The sequence below is a fragment of the Lactuca saligna genome, chromosome 7 (genome assembly GCF_052625555.1).
Source record: "Lactuca saligna cultivar CGN05327 chromosome 7, ASM5262555v1, whole genome shotgun sequence".
Classification (NCBI taxonomy): domain Eukaryota; kingdom Viridiplantae; phylum Streptophyta; class Magnoliopsida; order Asterales; family Asteraceae; genus Lactuca; species Lactuca saligna.
In genome coordinates, this window is record NC_136423.1 from 62,036,278 (window position 1) to 62,054,606 (window position 18,329).

At 34.9% G+C, this 18,329-nt stretch overlaps 2 protein-coding genes across 2 annotated transcripts; one reads left to right on the forward strand and one right to left on the reverse strand.

The window, feature by feature from the left end:
• Nucleotides 1-28: 28 nt before the first annotated feature.
• On the reverse strand, nt 29-4,087 carry BIO1 (adenosylmethionine-8-amino-7-oxononanoate transaminase). The gene is made up of 14 exons (XM_078963199.1): nt 3,305-4,087; nt 3,032-3,202; nt 2,662-2,923; nt 2,466-2,546; nt 2,256-2,376; nt 2,043-2,176; nt 1,858-1,952; nt 1,656-1,771; nt 1,422-1,568; nt 1,219-1,352; nt 872-1,003; nt 609-743; nt 405-517; nt 29-337 (listed from the first exon to the last, which is right to left on the reverse strand). The coding sequence occupies exons 1-14, from the start codon at nt 4,045-4,047 to the stop codon at nt 133-135; spliced, it is 2,589 nt and encodes an 862-aa protein (XP_078819325.1). The 5' UTR covers nt 4,048-4,087; the 3' UTR covers nt 29-132.
• A 2,959-nt stretch (nt 4,088-7,046) lies between these two features.
• On the forward strand, nt 7,047-8,207 carry LOC145007012 (uncharacterized). Its single transcript, XM_078966017.1, has 4 exons — nt 7,047-7,072; nt 7,169-7,401; nt 7,702-7,990; nt 8,036-8,207. Exons 1-4 carry the CDS (start codon nt 7,047-7,049, stop codon nt 8,205-8,207), a joined length of 720 nt encoding a protein of 239 aa, XP_078822143.1.
• Nucleotides 8,208-18,329: the final 10,122 nt, after the last annotated feature.

Here is an 18,329-nt window from a genome sequence, read left to right on the forward strand (position 1 = left end):
GTTTTAATTCTTATTATTGCAAACATCATTTTTAGTAATAAAGTTTCTTTCTAAAATAACCAATTCTCAAAAATACAAATAAAATACATATTGTTTGCAAATATTGGGTTCTCAAGACAACAATTCATCAATCTAAGATTGTATTTCAGAGTCCTTTTCAATTTTGTCATGTCTGAACCCATTAAGTCTTGTGTAAAGTGTCTCCAACATTTGCAAACAAACATGAGGAGAAGTACACGGCCCACACATCATGTATATCACATTTCCCAAAGGCCGCATGTAAATACCATCTTCCCTTAGCTTTAATAAAAGAGACGTTGCACATACAGATGCATACCTACAAAAGAAAATGACATAAATACCCTTCAAAAATCATGTGATTAATATTAGGTAATGATACATACCCAGCCTCAGAGTCTTCTACTTGAAGCTCTACAGCAAACAGAGTTCCTAATGAAACCACTCTTTCTACTATTGGATGAAATGAGATCTTTTGAACTAGATCTGTATCCCATAACTGAAACACACCAATAAAATACCAATTTTTTGTATTTTGGAGAAACTATTTAAAAAAAAAAAAAAGGAATAATGTTTCGAATTATAAGTACCTCTGTTAATAGATTTTGTTGAGGAATCAAATTAGGGTTTGTTTGTGAATCCTTGAACCATTTAATGGAATTACAAGCTGCTGCACACCCTAAAGCATGTGCTGAATATGAGTGTCCATGGAGAAGAGCCTTTAGCTGACATAAGAAATAAATAAATAAATAAATAAATAAATAAATAAAGAATTTAAGAATCTTTCAAAAACATACAACATTGTTTTTTTTTCCACAGTAAGAAAAAAAGAAACAATAAGATCATTATTTACCTTTGAGTCTCCAACAAATGATTCAAAAACATCATTTGTGGCCAATGTAACAGCCAATGGGATAATGCCACCTGTCATTAACTTTGCGTAACAGGCTATATCTGGCTGACAGAAAAGTAACTCTGCTGCAGACTGAAATGAAAAAAATAAAATAAACAAGGGCAAATCGGTAAAACGTCAACTGTTTTTCCATTAAGTTGAGAAATACAAGATTAAGAGTATTATATTTGTATGTTTCTCTTTTCTCTATATAAACAAAGACTGGTTGTGTTATTGACTAAAAGAACTGTTTGAACGTGAGTAAAATGACAATTTTACCCTTCTTTCTAGAATAAAACCCAACATACCTCCACCCCTAAGCGCCAAAAACCAGTAAAAACTTCATCAAAAATCACTGGAATTTTACGATTTTGACATTCTTTAACAAGTAAGCGCTGAAACAGTGGGTCCACCATTAGCATGCCACCTGCCCCTTGTATCACTATAAAAATACAAAATATTTATTAAAAAAAAAAGTCACTTCTAATAGTTTTTGTAGTTACACTTTTACCTGGTTCTATGATTAATGCTCCTGCATGAGCTAATTTTTTTGATCTTGAATTTAGCTTTAATTCTTGTGAAATATATGACGAATAAACTTCAGCAAGACTTGAATCATCTCTACTTTTATTAAAAACTTCATTACGCGACTTAAAAGCTGTTGAAAAAGACAGGATTTTGTTAATAAAGTGAAAAAGACATAAATACCCTCATCCTCATAAGTCAAGATATATGTTTTGCTTACATGTATCTTCCAAAATCACATCATCAGCTTTCATATTTCCAGGAATGGATATTTTCCAGACTCCATCACACATACAAACCAATGGAGGATCAAGAAAAAACCCTCTTCCAGTATACCTGAAAGTATTAAATTTAAAAAAATAAAAATAAAAATAAAAAAAAATAAATAAATTATAAAAGTTTAAAGAAAATGTAAAGCTAACCATGGTTGCTGGAGAAAACCAGTATAAGGTGATGGAGCTTGTGCTTCCATAGCACCTAATGTGTCTCCATGATATGATCCTTTAAGTGCTACAACCTGAAAGGAATAAATAAAACTTTCTTTTAAAGAAATTGAATTAAATAGTATTATAATATTTTAGGATAAAAGATTCAATAATTTATAAACCTTAAGCTCAATACTGTTTTCATCAGTGTCCAAAAGCAACTCATTATCAACCAAGAATTTCCTAAATGCCATTTTCAGAGCAATTTCAATTGCTGTTGATCCATTATCTGAAAAATATGCTCGAGAAGCCCATCCTACATTTTATGATGAATATTCAATTTCATTCTATTATTAATAAAGAAATAATAAATAAAAGAAAAGTAAAAAACTAACCTTTTCCTACACCTTGAAGCAAAAGTTCAGCACATTCAAGAACTGGCTCATAAACATTCTCAGGGAACATTACATGCCCAAACCTTGCAGCAGTATACCCCATATCCCTTGCAAGCTTAATCTGAACCCACCTAAACAAGTATAAGTCAAAATTACAGAATTGCCCTTCAACTAATAAAAATACAAATTACTACAAAAGCATAGAATGACCTGTAAAGCAGCATTAGGACCCTGTGTCCACCAGCTTGCACAAGCATCAAACATTTCAGTAATGCATCCATCATCCTTCACCTGTATACGAATCATATAGCTCAAATCAGATAAACTTTATAAACAAAAATGAAATTAAAAAACAAAAAATAGGTTTTATTTTGAGAAGAATGATGAAAAGAAAGAGAAATATAACCTTGTGAACTGAAAAGTTTTCTCCACAACGAGAATCAATGACTGTGACTTTTTCTTCTGATACAAGCTTATGTTGAGTGAAAGGCCACCAAAAGATTTCTTGAGCCTTTTTTGGCATTTCGTGTAGTCTATCTGTTCTTTTTTGATGTGATGACATCATTATCACATTCAATGAGTCAAAAACAGTTTTTGATTCAACAAACCACTCCATCAAGTTGTCTGAGGGATCTTTTGGGATAGATGGAAGAACAAGAACGGGTACCCTTACAAATTCAAAGACAAAAGAATGTATATTTAAGTTTTCTAATCACTACAAGTTATGGTTTTTTTTTACATTGAGAAAGATAAAGAATGGTTGAAAGTTTGTTCACCTGTTTCTAAGGTAAGACAACAATGGCGCTTCATTTTTTAGGCCATGATCTTCAAGAACAATAGCAACTACATCATAACCTCGTATTGTAAGACTCTCGTAGGCTGAAATTGTTCCTGAAATGCCCCCTAATCTTCCGTCTCCAACTAGAATTGAAGGTAATCGAAATGGCCTACATACATGTTGTAAGAAGTTTGAGCTAATTGTATTGAAGCATGAAGAAGTGACAAAAGTGGTGTATGCTAACTTTATAAACAACTGGAAATGCACTCACCGATACAAGTCACATTGAAGAGATCCAGATGATCCTGGACTTGCAACACCACCAGCAGTCTCAACCAAACTCAAAACAGTATTCCCACCATTTCGCTTACTTCCAACCCCAATTTCCAAACATCTCTTCAACAATGCCAACACATCAGAATCCTCCACATTTGCACCTTCTCTCTCAGCAGCCAAATGTGGTGAAATCGCCTCTTTCCATGCGTACATTGTCTTGCATATCAACTCAGACCCCACCTCTTCCCCAATCCCAAGCTTCCTCTCTTCATAATAACCAAAATCACCAAACCCGTTCTTACTTGTCCGCACTTCTCCACTGAAATTGTTGCCGATTTTTAGTTTCTCGGCCTGCATGGAGACGTTTAGGGTTTGGTTGGAAGCTAGGAGAGTTGATTGGGGGTTACAGTGGAGGAGAATTTGGGGAATTTTGCGGTAAATGAAGGCGGAATCGGAGTCGAGAGGGAAGCCTGTTTGGAGAGGTTTGATGTAGACTAATTTCGAAGGTGATGGTGAGGAAGAGAGGAGGGAGGAGGCGGCGAGGCCGGTGGAAACGAGGGTTTTGCCAAGACCAGTGTTGGCAGCCCATATGGTGTAGATAGGGTGTGAGAGAGTGTGTGAGATAGTTGAGAGGAAACGCTGAAGAAGAGGCGGTGTTGATAGGTGGTGGTTGTGGTGGTGGCGGCGGCGGAGGAAGTGGCGGGAGTGAGTGAAGAAAAGAGGAGGATGTTGGAACATTGTGGGTGAGGTCCGGATTAACGGCTACGAATTTCAAAATATACATTTTCTAACCTTTGATTTTATTTATCCTGCACAATTATTAAGTAGGAGTGAATAACTCGTTTATACCCAAAAAAACACGATATATTCTTTTTCAAATTCAAATGTGTTATTTTCTTCTAAGGTTATCTCCAAAATACAATGACTACTTGGTTAATTGGGTTATTATTATTGGAGCCCAAAAAACTATCAATTTGTTGTAAATAATTGGTGGATGATATAATAATTGGTGTATGCTAAATTTATCAACATTTCTAACTAGTTATAATTATATGTTGTAAACTATAATAAAGTTCCTACATATTTGTCTTATAATCGATTTAACCCTTATATTTTTTTTTATTCAATTAAATCCCAAATACCAGTAATCGTATTCAATTTAACCCTTTGACCCGGTCAACAGATCATCAAACTTTCAAAAATTACATTTTCGGCTCAGATTTCAAAATTTATTATAAATTTGATTCAAATTTTACATTTTTGGCTCAGGTTTAAATTTTCTTTTACAAATTTGGTCCAAAATTTACACTTTTTGCCCAAATTTTATAATTTTATTATGAATTCATCCTAACTTTAGTCTTTTTTACAACTTTTTTTCTCAAAAGTTTGTTTCTAATATGTTTTTTTCTTTAAAACTCATATTTATACAAAAAAAAAAACATATTTTCACATAAAAATCTTAGTTTTTCTATATAAAAACTTTTTTGTATATGAAATAACTAATTATAAAAATAGGTTTGGATTATTTGTATGATTTCTCTTAAAAAATCAATTAAGAAATTAAAAGTAACCCTAAATTATACTATTAAATTATAGTTTATCAAAAAATAATTACACTAGTTACCCTAAATTAAAAGTAACCCTAAATTATACTATTAATATAGATATTTTAATATGTGTTCTATTTAGTGTGTATTCTTTTTTCTATGAGATTTTAATATAGTTGTTTATATGTATTTTTCAATTTGTTGCATCTTTGTAAATTAAATCATACCTTTGATCACACACACACACACACACACACATACACACACACACACACACACATATATATATATATATATATATATATATATATATGACAAAAGGTATGTAAAGTTGTTCTAATCTTATATATGACAATCTATATTGATTTCAGTAGGAGTTGTAACTATCAACGTTTATAATACTTTTTTACATTTGTTAAATGTTATTTTCTGCCAAAAACCTCCTTAACGACAAATGACAATTGCTCCTTTCTAGATAGTTATTTTTTGTTATTACAACAAACAAAATTGACACATGAATCCGATTTTACAAAGAAGTTTAAATAAAGAAATCCAAAGTGATGATGAGCTATATGTATGAACATGTATTCAGCGAGAAACAAAAAATATAAAGTTTTCAATATGTAGCATCTTTAATTATTTAAACTTTTCCTATAAATCTAATTAAAGAACAAATAAATAATATTAAAATAAGTGTAACTAGTTTTTGACAAACTATAACTTAATAGTATAATTTAGGGTTACTTTTAATTTTTTTAATTGATTTTTTTAAGAGAAATTACACAAATATTCCAAACCTATTTTTATAATTAGATATTTCGTATACAAAAAAGTTTTTTAAAAAATTTTTTATATAGAAAATATAAGATTTTTATGTGAAAATACGTTTTTTTTTTTTTTTTTGTAAAAATATGAGTTTTAAAGAAAAAACATATTAGAAACAAACTTTTGAGAAAAAAAAAAGTTGTAAAGAAAACTAAAGTTATGATGAATTCATAATAAAAATCCTAAAATTTGGGCAAAAAGGGTAAATTTTGGACCAAATTTGTAAAAAAAAAATAAAATTTGGGCCAAAGTGTAAATTTTGGACCAAATTTGTAATAAATTTTGAAATCTGTGCCGAAAATGTAATTTTTTAAAGTTGGATGACCTGTTGACAGGGTCCAATGGTTAAATTGAATACGATTACCGGTATTTGGGACTTAATTGAATAAAAAAAATATATAAGGGCTAAATCGATTATGAGCCCAATATGTAGGGACTTTATTGCAGTTTTCCTTTATATGTTAATAAAATTTGTAGTATAAATACTCCTCCATTGTAAAGAATGAGGCACATCAAAAGTTATAAGAGATATAACTTTCATACTATCTCTAAATATTATTTCTTCTCAATTAAAGTTCTTATCAAAGTTTACTAGTTTGGTTTGGTTTAAAGTTATATTAATAACGCTTAATTCATAACACGTTATCAACACAAAAACTATAATCAAGGTTATTAAACAAGTGAAAATCACATCTATCTTAATCAATGTATGTATTACTTAGTAAAAACACTATTAATTAATAAAACCTCCATCGTATTAAAATAATAATGATACTAATGAATTAATAAAACTTATACATTATGGATATTATGGACTACTAACAATTTTTATTTCTTATACTAACATTTCTTTATGTATTCTAATTTTTATGCATACTAACATTTAATTATGCAACTAACTTTTATACTAACATTTATATTAGACAACTAACTTTTATTTATGCATACTAACATTTAAAATATATTTATTTATACATGTTAATGTTTATTTATGTTTTAGATACTCTTCATAATTTTATTTAAACATTTTCTAATATTTATTAATGTTTTTAATTAGTAAAATTATACAAAGTAAAGTTATGTATTAGTTATAAATCTTATTAAATGATTTATAAAATGCATATACATATATACACAACGGAAATATATATGCAATGGTTATAAACAGCAAAAACAACAGCTATATTTTTTTACAATAAATAAACATCTTTACCGTGCTTATTTTACCCACAACAAATAATTCTCTCTTTTATCAAACAAATCAATTTCAAGAAATCAAACTTCAAGATGATTCATCCTTTTGTGATAATCATGACTATAATAATCATGTTACTTTTTATCACAATCCTTAACATCGAAGATAATATGGAATTTCATATACTTTTAGGCTTGTATGCAGTTTTAGCTTTACCGCTTATTTTTTTGTGTAATATTTATTGAAATAGATGAATTTTTATTTTTATTTTTATTTTGTTTAAAATTTATAGTTACATTATGTCCGACATTGCAAAGCTCGAGTTTGCAGCACTTGAAGTTAGTGGGAAAAACTATGTGCCATGGATGATAGATTTAAAATTGCATATTGAGTCCATGGTAATCTCAAATGCTATATATGAATTTAATAATTGTTTGGCACAAGACAAAGCAAAAGCACAAGTTTTCCTTCGTAAGCATATTGATGAAATGTTGAGATTTGAATATCTTGATGTTACTGATCCAAGTATTCTCTGGAATCTTTTGAAAGAAAGATTTGATCATCAAAAGGAAGTTATACTTCCAAGTGCTAGAGATGAATGGAGAACACTGAGGTTTCATGACTTCAAAAAAGTAAATGAATACAACTCAGCTTTGTTCAGAATATGATCACAACTCAAGTATTGTAGACAAGAAGTTACTGATGAAGATATGTTGGAGAAAACTTACTCCACATTTCATGCAGCAAACATTACCTTGATGCAACAATATCGGATGCAATTGTTCACAAGATATTCTTAACTGAATGCATGTCTGCTCGTTGCAGAGCAAAACAATGAACTCTTGATGAAAAACTATGAATCTCGTCCAACAGGATCAGTAGCACTTCCTGAAGCAAGTGCTACAAATATTGATGTAAACAATACATGTGGACGAGGGTGTGGTCGTGGTCGAGAACAAGGCCGTGGCTATTTTAATCGAAACCAAAGCCATAATCAGAACCATAATTCTGGTCGTGGACAAGGTAATAATCGTGGTCGTGGCCAAAAAAGGAATAATTACCAATATTCACAAAGAAACAATGTCCACACACAGGATAAGGCCAAAGTGGCAAGGCATGACATTGGGATATCATAAAAATATGATGGTTCATGTTATAGATGTGGTAACACAGGCCATTGGTCAAGGACCTATCGCACACCTGCACATCTTTGTCAACTTTATCAAGAGTCCATTAAAGGAAAAGGAAAAGAAGCAAACCTCATTGATAATGTTGAATTCACTCCGCTAAATGTTGTTGATTTCTGCAATGGCATGGAAGACATAAACTAAAAAAAAAATCTATTATTGTTCTAGTAAAACTGTTTTTCATTTGTTTGTTTTTCATGTAATGTCTTTCCTACAATAAATGAACTTTTTTTTTAATAGTAATTATGATTATGTTTATTCACTTATTATTCCTTTCATATGTGAAGTTTAATATGAGTCCAACTGGAGTACAACACCAAGAAAAGATTAGAGATCTTTGTATAACAGATAGTGGTAGTACACATACTATTCTGAAATCAAAGAAATATTTTTCAAAATTAGTACCAACAAAAACAGTCATACATACAATATCAGATTCTGCAGACTTGATAGAGGGAACCGGGAAAACCCATTATATATTACCAAATGGTACAAGCTTTTGTATAGAAAATGCCTTATTTTCTCCAAATAAGAATACACATAGGCATCCATTGAAGGACCAAAAGTTCCCTCAATCCAATAGTATAAAACCATGTACATCTTGTTCCCTTGGAAAGTTAATTATAAAACACTCTCCAATGAAAGTTGAAAGGGAATCACCTAGATTTATAGAAAGAATTCAAGGTGATATATGTGGATCGATTCACCCTCCGTCTGGACCATTTAGATACTTTATGGTCTTAATAGATGCATCCAGAAAATGGTCTCATGTTTTCCTATTATCAACTTGTAATAAGGCATTTGCAAAGTTTCTTGTCCAAATTATTAAATTAAGGCACATTTCCATGATTATACTCTCAAAAGAGTGAGACTTGATAATGCTGGTGAATTTACTTCACAAGCATTTAATGATTATTGTATGTCTGTAGAAATTGTTGTTGAGCATCCAATTGCTCATGTACACACACAAAATGGTTTAGTTAAATCATTGATTAAACGTCTCCAACTAATAGCAAGACCATTGATAATGAGGATCAAACTTCTTGTTTTTGTTTAGGGCCATGCAATCTTACATGCAGGATCATTCATACGCATAAGACCAAGTTCATATCATGTATATTCTCCACTACCACTTGCTTTCGGTCAAGAGCCAAACATATCCCATTTGAGAATTTTTGGGTGTATAGTATATGTCCCTATTGCACCGCCTCAACAGAAAAAAAATGGGTCCTCAAAGAAGGTTGGAAATATATGTTGGTTATGAGCCAGTCTCTATTATAAGATATATTGAACCATTAACAAGTGATGTTTTCACAGCACGCCTAGCAAATTGTCAATTTTATGAGGCAAATTTCTCATCATTAGGTGGAGAAAAGAAGATTCTGGAAAATGATGTGTCATGGCATGAGCCTTCTTTATCATATCTTGACCCTCGCACAAAATAATGTGACATGGAAGTTCAAAAGATAATGCATTTCCAAGTAATGGAAAATCAATTACCTAATGCATTTATCGACACAAAAAGGGTGACTAAATCATATATACCAGTTGTCAATGTTCCAGCTCGAATTGACATTCCACATGGACAATCTGATGATAAAGTTAGTCAAGAATCTAAAACACGCCTGAAGCATGGAAGGCCATTTGGTTTTTAGGATAAGAACCCACGAAAAAGAAGAGGAGCAGAAAATGCACTAGATCATGAGGAAAGTGTTCCTGGAGAAACACAAATTATTCAAATTCCCCTAGGAAAGGAGGATGATGCACAAAATTATGGTCAGATAAATAGAATATGTGACCAAAATGAAACTGACAATATAGGTGCAATATTTTTCTTATTCAGTTGCATGTGATATTATGAATGATGATCCTGAACTATAATCTGTCATTAAATGTCAAAGAATAAATGATTGGGCTAAATGTAAGGAAGTTATGCAAGTTGAATTAAATTCTTTTAACAAGAGAAAGGTTTTTCGGAACATTATCCTCACACATGAAGTTGTGAAACAATTAGGATATAGATGGATCTTCGTATGAAAAAGAAATGAGAAAGATGAAATTGTAAGATACAAGGCCAGGCTTGTTGCTCAAGGTTTCTCTCAAAGACCTGAAATTGATTATGAAGAAACTTATTCACCGGTAATGGATGCAACCACTTTCAGATATTTAATCAGCTTGGCAGTATCTAAAAATTTAGAGATGCGTCTTATGGATGTTGTTACAACTTACTTATATGGATCACTTGATAGTGATATCCATATAAAATCCCTGAAGGATTTAAAATGCTTGAAGCATTAAGTGCAAAACCCAAAGAAATGTATTCTATAAAATTACAAAGATCTTTGTACGGTTTAAAGCAATTTGAGTGCATGTGGTACAATCGTTTAAGCGATTATTTGACAAGTAAAGGTTATGAAAATAACACCATTTGTCCATGTGTATTTATTAAGAAAACAACATCTGGATATGTGATCATAGCAGTCTATGTTGATGATTTGAACATCATTGGAACGAATAAAGAAATCCTTGAAGTGATTGAACTTTAAAAAAAATTGAAATGGAAGATCTTGGAAAAACCAAATATTGTCTTGGTTTACAGATTGAGCATATGCCTAACGGAATACTTGTGCATCAATTAAATTACACAGAAAGTGTCTTTAAACGTTTCAATATGGACAATGCAAATCCTTTAAGCACTCTAATGGTTGTTGGATCATTAAATATTGACAAGGATCCATTTCGTCCATGCGAAGAAAATGAAGAAGTCCTTGGTTCAGAAGTACCATATCTAAATGCATTGGATCTCTTATATATTTTACCAATTGTACTAGACCTAACATTTCTTTCGCTGTAAACTTGTTAGCAAGATTTAGCTCAGCCTCAACAAAAAGACATTGGAATGAAATCAAACATATTTTTCGATACCTTCAAGGAACTAGTGATTTAGGGTTATTTTATCCTAACAATTAAAAACAATGCTTGATTGGTTATGCAGGTGCAGGTTATTTTTCCGATACCATAAAGCTAGATCTCAAAATTTCCTGGCATTCTCAAAAGCAAACACTTGTTGCCACATCCTCAAATCATGCTGAAGTAATTGCACTAAATGAAGCTAGTAGAGAATGTACATGGTTAAGATCGATGATGTAACACCCCAAAATTACCGGTTAAAAATTTTATTTTTAATTTAGGTGAAAACATAAAACATCATTACAAACATTCATGATAAAAATCCATGTCTGAAAAACCGGTGACATCATAATCAGAATTCAGAGTACATCCCAGAAAATCTACAATGCGGAAAACAAAAGGTGTATGTGTGAAGTGCTGCTACCGCGCCGGCTCCTTTCCCTTAGCTGAAGAGGTATCTGAAATCAAACTGCAAACCGTAAGCACAAAGCTTAGTGAGTTCCCCCATAATACCCCATACCATTCAAGCATATAACAACAACATTCAACTATGAGATACGGGCCCTTGCCCACACTCGTGAAGATACGGGCCCTGCCCACACTTTGCTTTCTGGGAGATACGGGCCATGCCCACACTCTTGAAGATACGGGCCTTGCCCACTCTTCGCTATCTGGGAGATACGGGCCTAGCCCACACTCCACTCTCAGAGAGATACGGGCCTAGCCCACACTCAACCGCCAACTCATATCATACAAGTATCACAAAGACAACAAGTATAGACAGCTCTATCCTACTAGCATATATCGCAATCACTCAATTAAGAGATACGGGCTTGGCCCACACTCTAATACTAACGTCTTGTCTATACGGGCAGGCCTTGGTGCCTTAGACCCGTTACTACTGAAAGGAAACTCACCTCGAAATAGCTGTTGGTGTGTGTGGGAACCGACTGTCTGCTGCTGTTGCTACTCCGGAAATCCTCCGGCTGTAATTCCCACAACATACTCAACCAATCAATATTTACTGCCTTTTGGGTGAAATGACCCTTTTACCCCCGACCATGCCCTAAGTCAAAGTCAGAGTCAACTTCCAGTTGACCCGACTCGCCGAGTTGTCTATCCAACTCGTCGAGTCTATGTCCAAACGACTATCCAGGATTCTATTTCTATTTGTGCATCAATTAAATTACACAGAAAGTGTCTTTAAACGTTTCAATATGGACAATGCAAATCCTTTAAGCACTCCAATGGTTGCTGGATCATTAAATATTGACAAGGATCCATTTCGTCCATGCGAAGAAAATGAAGAAGTCCTTGGTTCAGAAGTACCATATCTAAATGCAATTGGATCTCTTATATATTTTACCAATTGTACTAGACCTGACATTTCTTTCGCTGTAAACTTGTTAGCAAGATTTAGCTCAGCCTCAACAAAAAGACATTGGAATGAAATCAAACATATTTTTCGATACCTTCAAGGAACTAGTGATTTAGGGTTATTTTATCCTAACAATTAAAAACAATGCTTGATTGGTTATGCAGGTGCAAGTTATTTTTCTGATACCATAAAGCTAGATCTCAAAATTTCCTGGCGTTCTCAAAAGCAAACACTTGTTGCCACATCCTCAAATCATGCTGAAGTAATTGCACTAAATGAAGCTAGTAAAGAATGTACATGGTTAAGATCGATGATGTAACACCCTAAAAATACCGGTTAAAAATTTTATTTTTAATTTAGGTGAAAACATAAAACATCATTACAAACATTCATGATAAAAATCCATGTCTGAAAAACCGGTGACATCATAATCAGAATTCAGAGTACATCCCAGAAAATCTACAATGCGGAAAACAAAAGGCGTATGTGTGAAGTGTTGCTACCGCACCGGCTCCTTTCCCTTAGCTGAAGAGGTACCTGAAATCAAACTGCAAACCGTAAGCACAAAGCTTAGTGAGTTCCCCCATAATACCCCATACCATGCAAGCATATAACAACAACATTCAACTATGAGATACGGGCCCTTGCCCACACTCGTGAAGATACGGGCCCTGCCCACACTTTGCTTTCTGGGAGATACGGGCCATGCCCACACTCGTGAAGATACGGGCCTTGCCCACTCTTCGCTATCTGGGAGATACGGGCCTAGCCCACACTCCACTCTCGGAGAGATATGGGCCTAGCCCACACTCAACCGCCAACTCATATCATACAAGTATCACACAGACAACTGTTGGGTTTTGAGCAATCTAACACTTCCTAAGTGTGCATGCAACCCTAATAAACCTTGGATCTATGTTTGTCTAAATACATGCAAAATAATAATTTTCCAAGGTTTATAACCTATCTAACATGGCATGGGGAACATTTCAACATAAAAGAGTTAGAAGAGATTACATACCTTTTGGTGAGTTTGGTTCTTAGGAGTTTGAGGGCCAAGCACCAATAGTGTGAATGCCTCAAATGGAATCACAAACACCACAAACTCTTGGAAAACTTTGAGAGAGTATATACACCTTGTATAAATCGGCCACACACATGCACACACACACTAGATCACTAGCTTTCTCTTAGGCTTCATTTCATGCTCCATAAGCATGCTTATATAGTATGCATGGTTAGGGTGAAACCCTAATAACCCATGTCTTTTCCTTTTCCAAGGATCCATGGGTTAAAAGCTCCATGGATCATCCATGGACTTCCACATAATCCTAGCCCATTAACAAATGAGTATTAGCCCACACTATATAAAACAAATAGCCCATAATTTAATTAGTATTCCTTTTAATCTCTAAATTAATTCATAATTAATTTAAGACTAAAACTAATTAAATAACGTAACTTCATATTAATATATTATAACTCATAATATATTAATAAACATATGTGTATAACTCTCATAAAATTATCCATAATAGTTTGGATGAGATGCAACCCAAATGGACCATGCCGGTCGGGTCAAGTATATACCAAATAAGTTATGGACTTAGACACCTTATCCAACAGACTCCCACTTGGATAAGTCTAATAACTATATTTGCCTATAACTTCAGGAACCAACCAACAATCGTAGCTCTCGAAAACTCCCTCGAACAATGAAGACTCTGTCGAACTATGAAGCGCCATTTTAGATAAGTGATCACATAATCCTCTGTTCTCATGATATCAGCCGGACAAACACATGGAACTATGTCTTGCTTATTGTCTAGCAGTTGTTTCTCGATTATCCGATTTGTTTGACGAAGAACTTCACTGAACACATCGGTTTAGTTCTGACCAGGCCTGGTAAATGGGTCAACACAAAATCATCGAGGGGCCCAGATATCGCTTCTATTTCTAGAAGGAACAGATAAACTTCGACTGATATGCTTGTTCTACTACTTATTGAATTGTACACAAAGGAACGTTTTATAACATCAAGTTACTGATGTGTTTACGTGCAATCAATGCACAACCAACTCATAGGTAACAACTCATATCTCTAGGTTTAAAGATTTATATGATGTTATCGTCTCACGATCACTCGAGATAAATTCCATGAAGTGATACAAGTGAGCGTGGGTTTATACCAATACTCATAACTTATGAGTACTCATGAATGTTGCAGCAACCATTGCCATGTCTAAACACCTTTAAGGCATCTACAAACCCAATTCATGACAATCTTGATTCATACCTACTTCCGACGTATGATCGATTGTGGAGGTTTGAATAAATTAATTATTCTGGAAGTCAAAACATGCAAAACTGAAACAATAGTAAATAATTGACAATGATAGTAACACTTTACTCATAAATAAATCACAAATTTTATTCATCATCAAACGTCGATTACATTTTACAAGTTTCAGGAAAACTATCTAATCTGTAAAACTAATATCGTCCCTCAGCCCGATGCGTCTCGCATGCTGAAAATGCTTAACCCTCGTCAGTCCCTTCGTAAGGGGATCTGCAGGATTCTCATCTGACGATATCCTCCTTGTCACAAGGAGTCCTTCTTCAATCTTGTGTCTTATGAAGTGATATTTTCTGGCAATGTGTCGGGATCTGCCATGATCTCTCGGTTCCTTGGCTAAGATAACCGCAGCATTGTTATCACAGAAAATCTCTATAGGTTCCTTAATAGCTGGTACAACTCCAAGGTCTCCGATGAAGTTCTTTAGCCATATCGCCTCCTTCGCTGCTTCACTCGCTGCTATATACTCTGATTCACAAGTCGAATCAGCCACCGTCTCCTGTTTGGAACTCTTCCAAGAAATTGCCCCTCCATTTAAGGTAAAGATCCAGCCCGACTGAGAGCGGAAATTATCCCTATCAGTCTGAAAACCAGCATCACTATACCCTAATATTCTCAAGTCATCACTGCCACCAAGGGTAAGAATCCAATCCTTAGTCCTCCGCAGGTACTTGAGAATGTTCTTTACCGCGGTCCAATGAGCCTTGCCAGGATTCCCCTTATACCTGCTGACCATGCTCAAAGCAAATGCCACATCAGGACGGGTACAAGTCATAGCATACATGATCGAGCCAACTGCGGAAGCATATGGTAATTGGCTCATCTCAGCTATCTCTGCCTCTGTACTCGGACTCTGAGTCTTACTCAGTTTGGTATTGCTTTGGATCGGTAAATCTCCTTTCTTGGAATTCTCCATGTTGAACCTTTTCAACACCTTATCCAAGTAGATACTCTGACTAAGTCCAATTAGTCTTCTACTCCTTTCTCTTAATATCCTTATCCCTAGGATATAGGTAGCCTCCCCTAGGTCCTTCATAGCAAAGCACTTCCCAAGCCAGGACTTAACCTCCTGCAAGGTTGGGATGTCATTTCCTATGAGTAGTATGTCATCCACATACAGTACCAAGAAGCTAACTATACTCCCACTAGCTCTGACATACACGCAAGACTCATCTTCGCTTCTCAAGAAGCCAAACTCTTTTACCTTCTCATCAAAACAAAGATTCCAGCTACGAGATGCTTGTTTTAATCCATAAATGGATTTCTCAAGCTTGCATACTCTATTAGGGTATTCTGCATTGACAAAACCCTCTGGCTGATTCATGTACACATCCTCAGCCAACTTTCCATTAAGGAAAGCGGTTTTGACATCCATTTGCCATATTTCATAATCATGAAATGCTGCAATGGCTAACATAACCCTAATAGACTTAATCTTGGCCACCGGCGAGAAGGTTTCATCATAATCAATACCTTGAGTCTGAGTAAAACCCTTCGCAACCAGTCGAGCCTTATAAGTATGCACTTTTCCTTCCATGTCGGTCTTCTTTTTGAAGATCCATTTGCACCCGACTGTTTTACGGCCCGGTACATTGTCAACCAAGTTCCAAACTTGATTGTCATACATGGACTGTATCTCGCTGTCCATAGCCTCCTTCCATTTAGCAGACTCCGGGCTTGCCATGGCTTCCTTAACACTGCTAGGTTCATCCAAATTTACTAGTGTACTATCACTAATAAACGTATCACCTTCCGTAGTAATATGAAAACCATAATAAAACGAAGGTGTGTTCCTAACCCGTGTGGAACGTCTCGGAGGTACAGACTCGTCAGCTGGATCAACAGGAGTTTCTTCCTCAGGTTGATTGCTAGTGTCTGAGGTTCCTTCACCAATTGATTCTTGAATTTCTTCAAGATCAATCTGCCTCCCACTGTCTCCTTGGCTTATAAATTCTTTCTCGCGAAAGATCCCTCTTCGTGCTACAAAGACCACATTCTCACTGGGTCTGTAGAAAAGGTAACCGAAGGATTTCTGTGGGTAGCCGATGAAAATACACCTTTCACTTCGGGGTTCAAGCTTATCATGAGTTTCGCGCCTCACGAAGGCTTCGCAACCCCAAATTTTGATGTGGTCCAAATTGGGAACCTTCCCAGTCCACATCTCATGAGGTGTTTTGGTAACCTTCTTTGTAGGGACTAGATTAAGGATATGGGCGGCAGTCTCTAAGGCATACCCCCAAAAAGAGATTGGTAACGAAACTCGACTCATCATAGAGCGAACCATGTCCAACAAGGTACGATTACGCCTCTCAGCTACACCATTCAGCTGTGGTGTCCTGGGAGGAGTCAATTGTGAGACAATCCCACACTCCTTAAGATAGTCAAGGAACTCGGTACTAAGATACTCACCACCTCGATCGGATCGAAGCATCTTAATGTTCCTGCCCAATTGATTTTCTACTTCCTGCTTGAATTCCTTAAACCTTTCAAAGGTTTCGAACTTATGTTTGATTAAGTAGACATACCCATATCTACTAAAATCATCAATAAAAGTCACATAATACCGATTAGCGTCCCTTGTGGCGGTTTTGAATGGTCCACATACATCAGTATGTATTAGGTCCAACAAACCCTCACCCCTCTCACAAGTTCCAGTGAAGGGTGATTTTGTCATTTTTCCAAGTAGACAAGATTCACAACTATCATCTGATTTGAGGTCAAATGATTCCAAGACTCCACTCTTTTGGAGTTGGCCTATGCGTTTCTTATTTACATGTCCAAGAGGACAATGCCACAATGATGCTTTATCTAGGCTAGTAGAAGAATCAATATACAACACATTATTTCCTAAGTTGTCTACAATCGACACAGTTTCATACACGCCATCACAAGGTAATGCTTTAAAATAAAACACATTATTAAACAAAGCATTAATACCACCACATTCATTATCAAACGAAAAGGTAAAACCTTGTTTGTACAAAGCATGAAAAGAAATAATATTCCTCGCCATTTCAGATGAGTACACACATTTATTCAAATCTAATTTTAACCCATTATTAAGCAACAAAGTATAAACTCCAATCTTGGAAACAGGTGAAGCCTTCCTATTCCCCATGATTAAGTTTATCTTCCCGTGCTCCACATCCTCACTTCTTCTTAGGCCCTGCAAATCAGAACATATGTGAATACCACATCCTGTATCAAGCACCCAAGAGTTAGAATATGTTGAGTAATTAGACAATATAGTGTAAATACCTGCATAGGTGGGTTTCACTTTCCCATCCTTTAGATCCTGCAAGTACTTAGGGCAGTTTCGCTTCCAGTGTGCCTTTTCATGGCAATAAAAGCATTCAGCATCCTTGGGAATGGCAGAAGGAGTGACAGAACCGTTCTTAGTCTTTGATGAGGAGCCTTCAAGAGACTTTCCCTTGGTACCCTTCGAAGGGTGCTTCCTCTTTTTCCCTTTGCCTTGCCCAATAGCTAAAACAGGGGTAGAAGTTGGAGTAGGAGTAGTAGAGGTAACAACCGCTTTACCCTTAAGACCGGTTTCAGCGGTCTTCAAGAGTCCTTGAAGCTTGCTGAGGGTAACTTCCTCCTTGTTCATATGATATGTCATTCG

What these genes read in the sequence shown, in the direction of transcription:
- BIO1 (XM_078963199.1), bottom strand. Translation starts at nt 4,047, where the DNA reads ATGTTCCAACATCCTCCTCTTTTCTTCACTCACTCCCGCCACTTCCTC. An exon ending in CTTCAATGTGACTTGTATCG is followed by an intron (nt 3,203 to 3,304) that starts GTGAGTGCATTT and finishes ACATGTATGTAG; the next exon opens with GCCATTTCGATTACCTTCAA. An exon ending in GTCCTAATGCTGCTTTACAG is followed by an intron (nt 2,377 to 2,465) that starts GTCATTCTATGC and finishes AGGTGGGTTCAG; the next exon opens with ATTAAGCTTGCAAGGGATAT.
- LOC145007012 (XM_078966017.1), top strand. Translation starts at nt 7,047, where the DNA reads ATGGAATTTCATATACTTTTAGGCTT. An exon ending in TTTCATATACTTTTAGGCTT is followed by an intron (nt 7,073 to 7,168) that starts GTATGCAGTTTT and finishes TAAAATTTATAG; the next exon opens with TTACATTATGTCCGACATTG. An exon ending in GATAAGGCCAAAGTGGCAAG is followed by an intron (nt 7,991 to 8,035) that starts GCATGACATTGG and finishes TTCATGTTATAG; the next exon opens with ATGTGGTAACACAGGCCATT.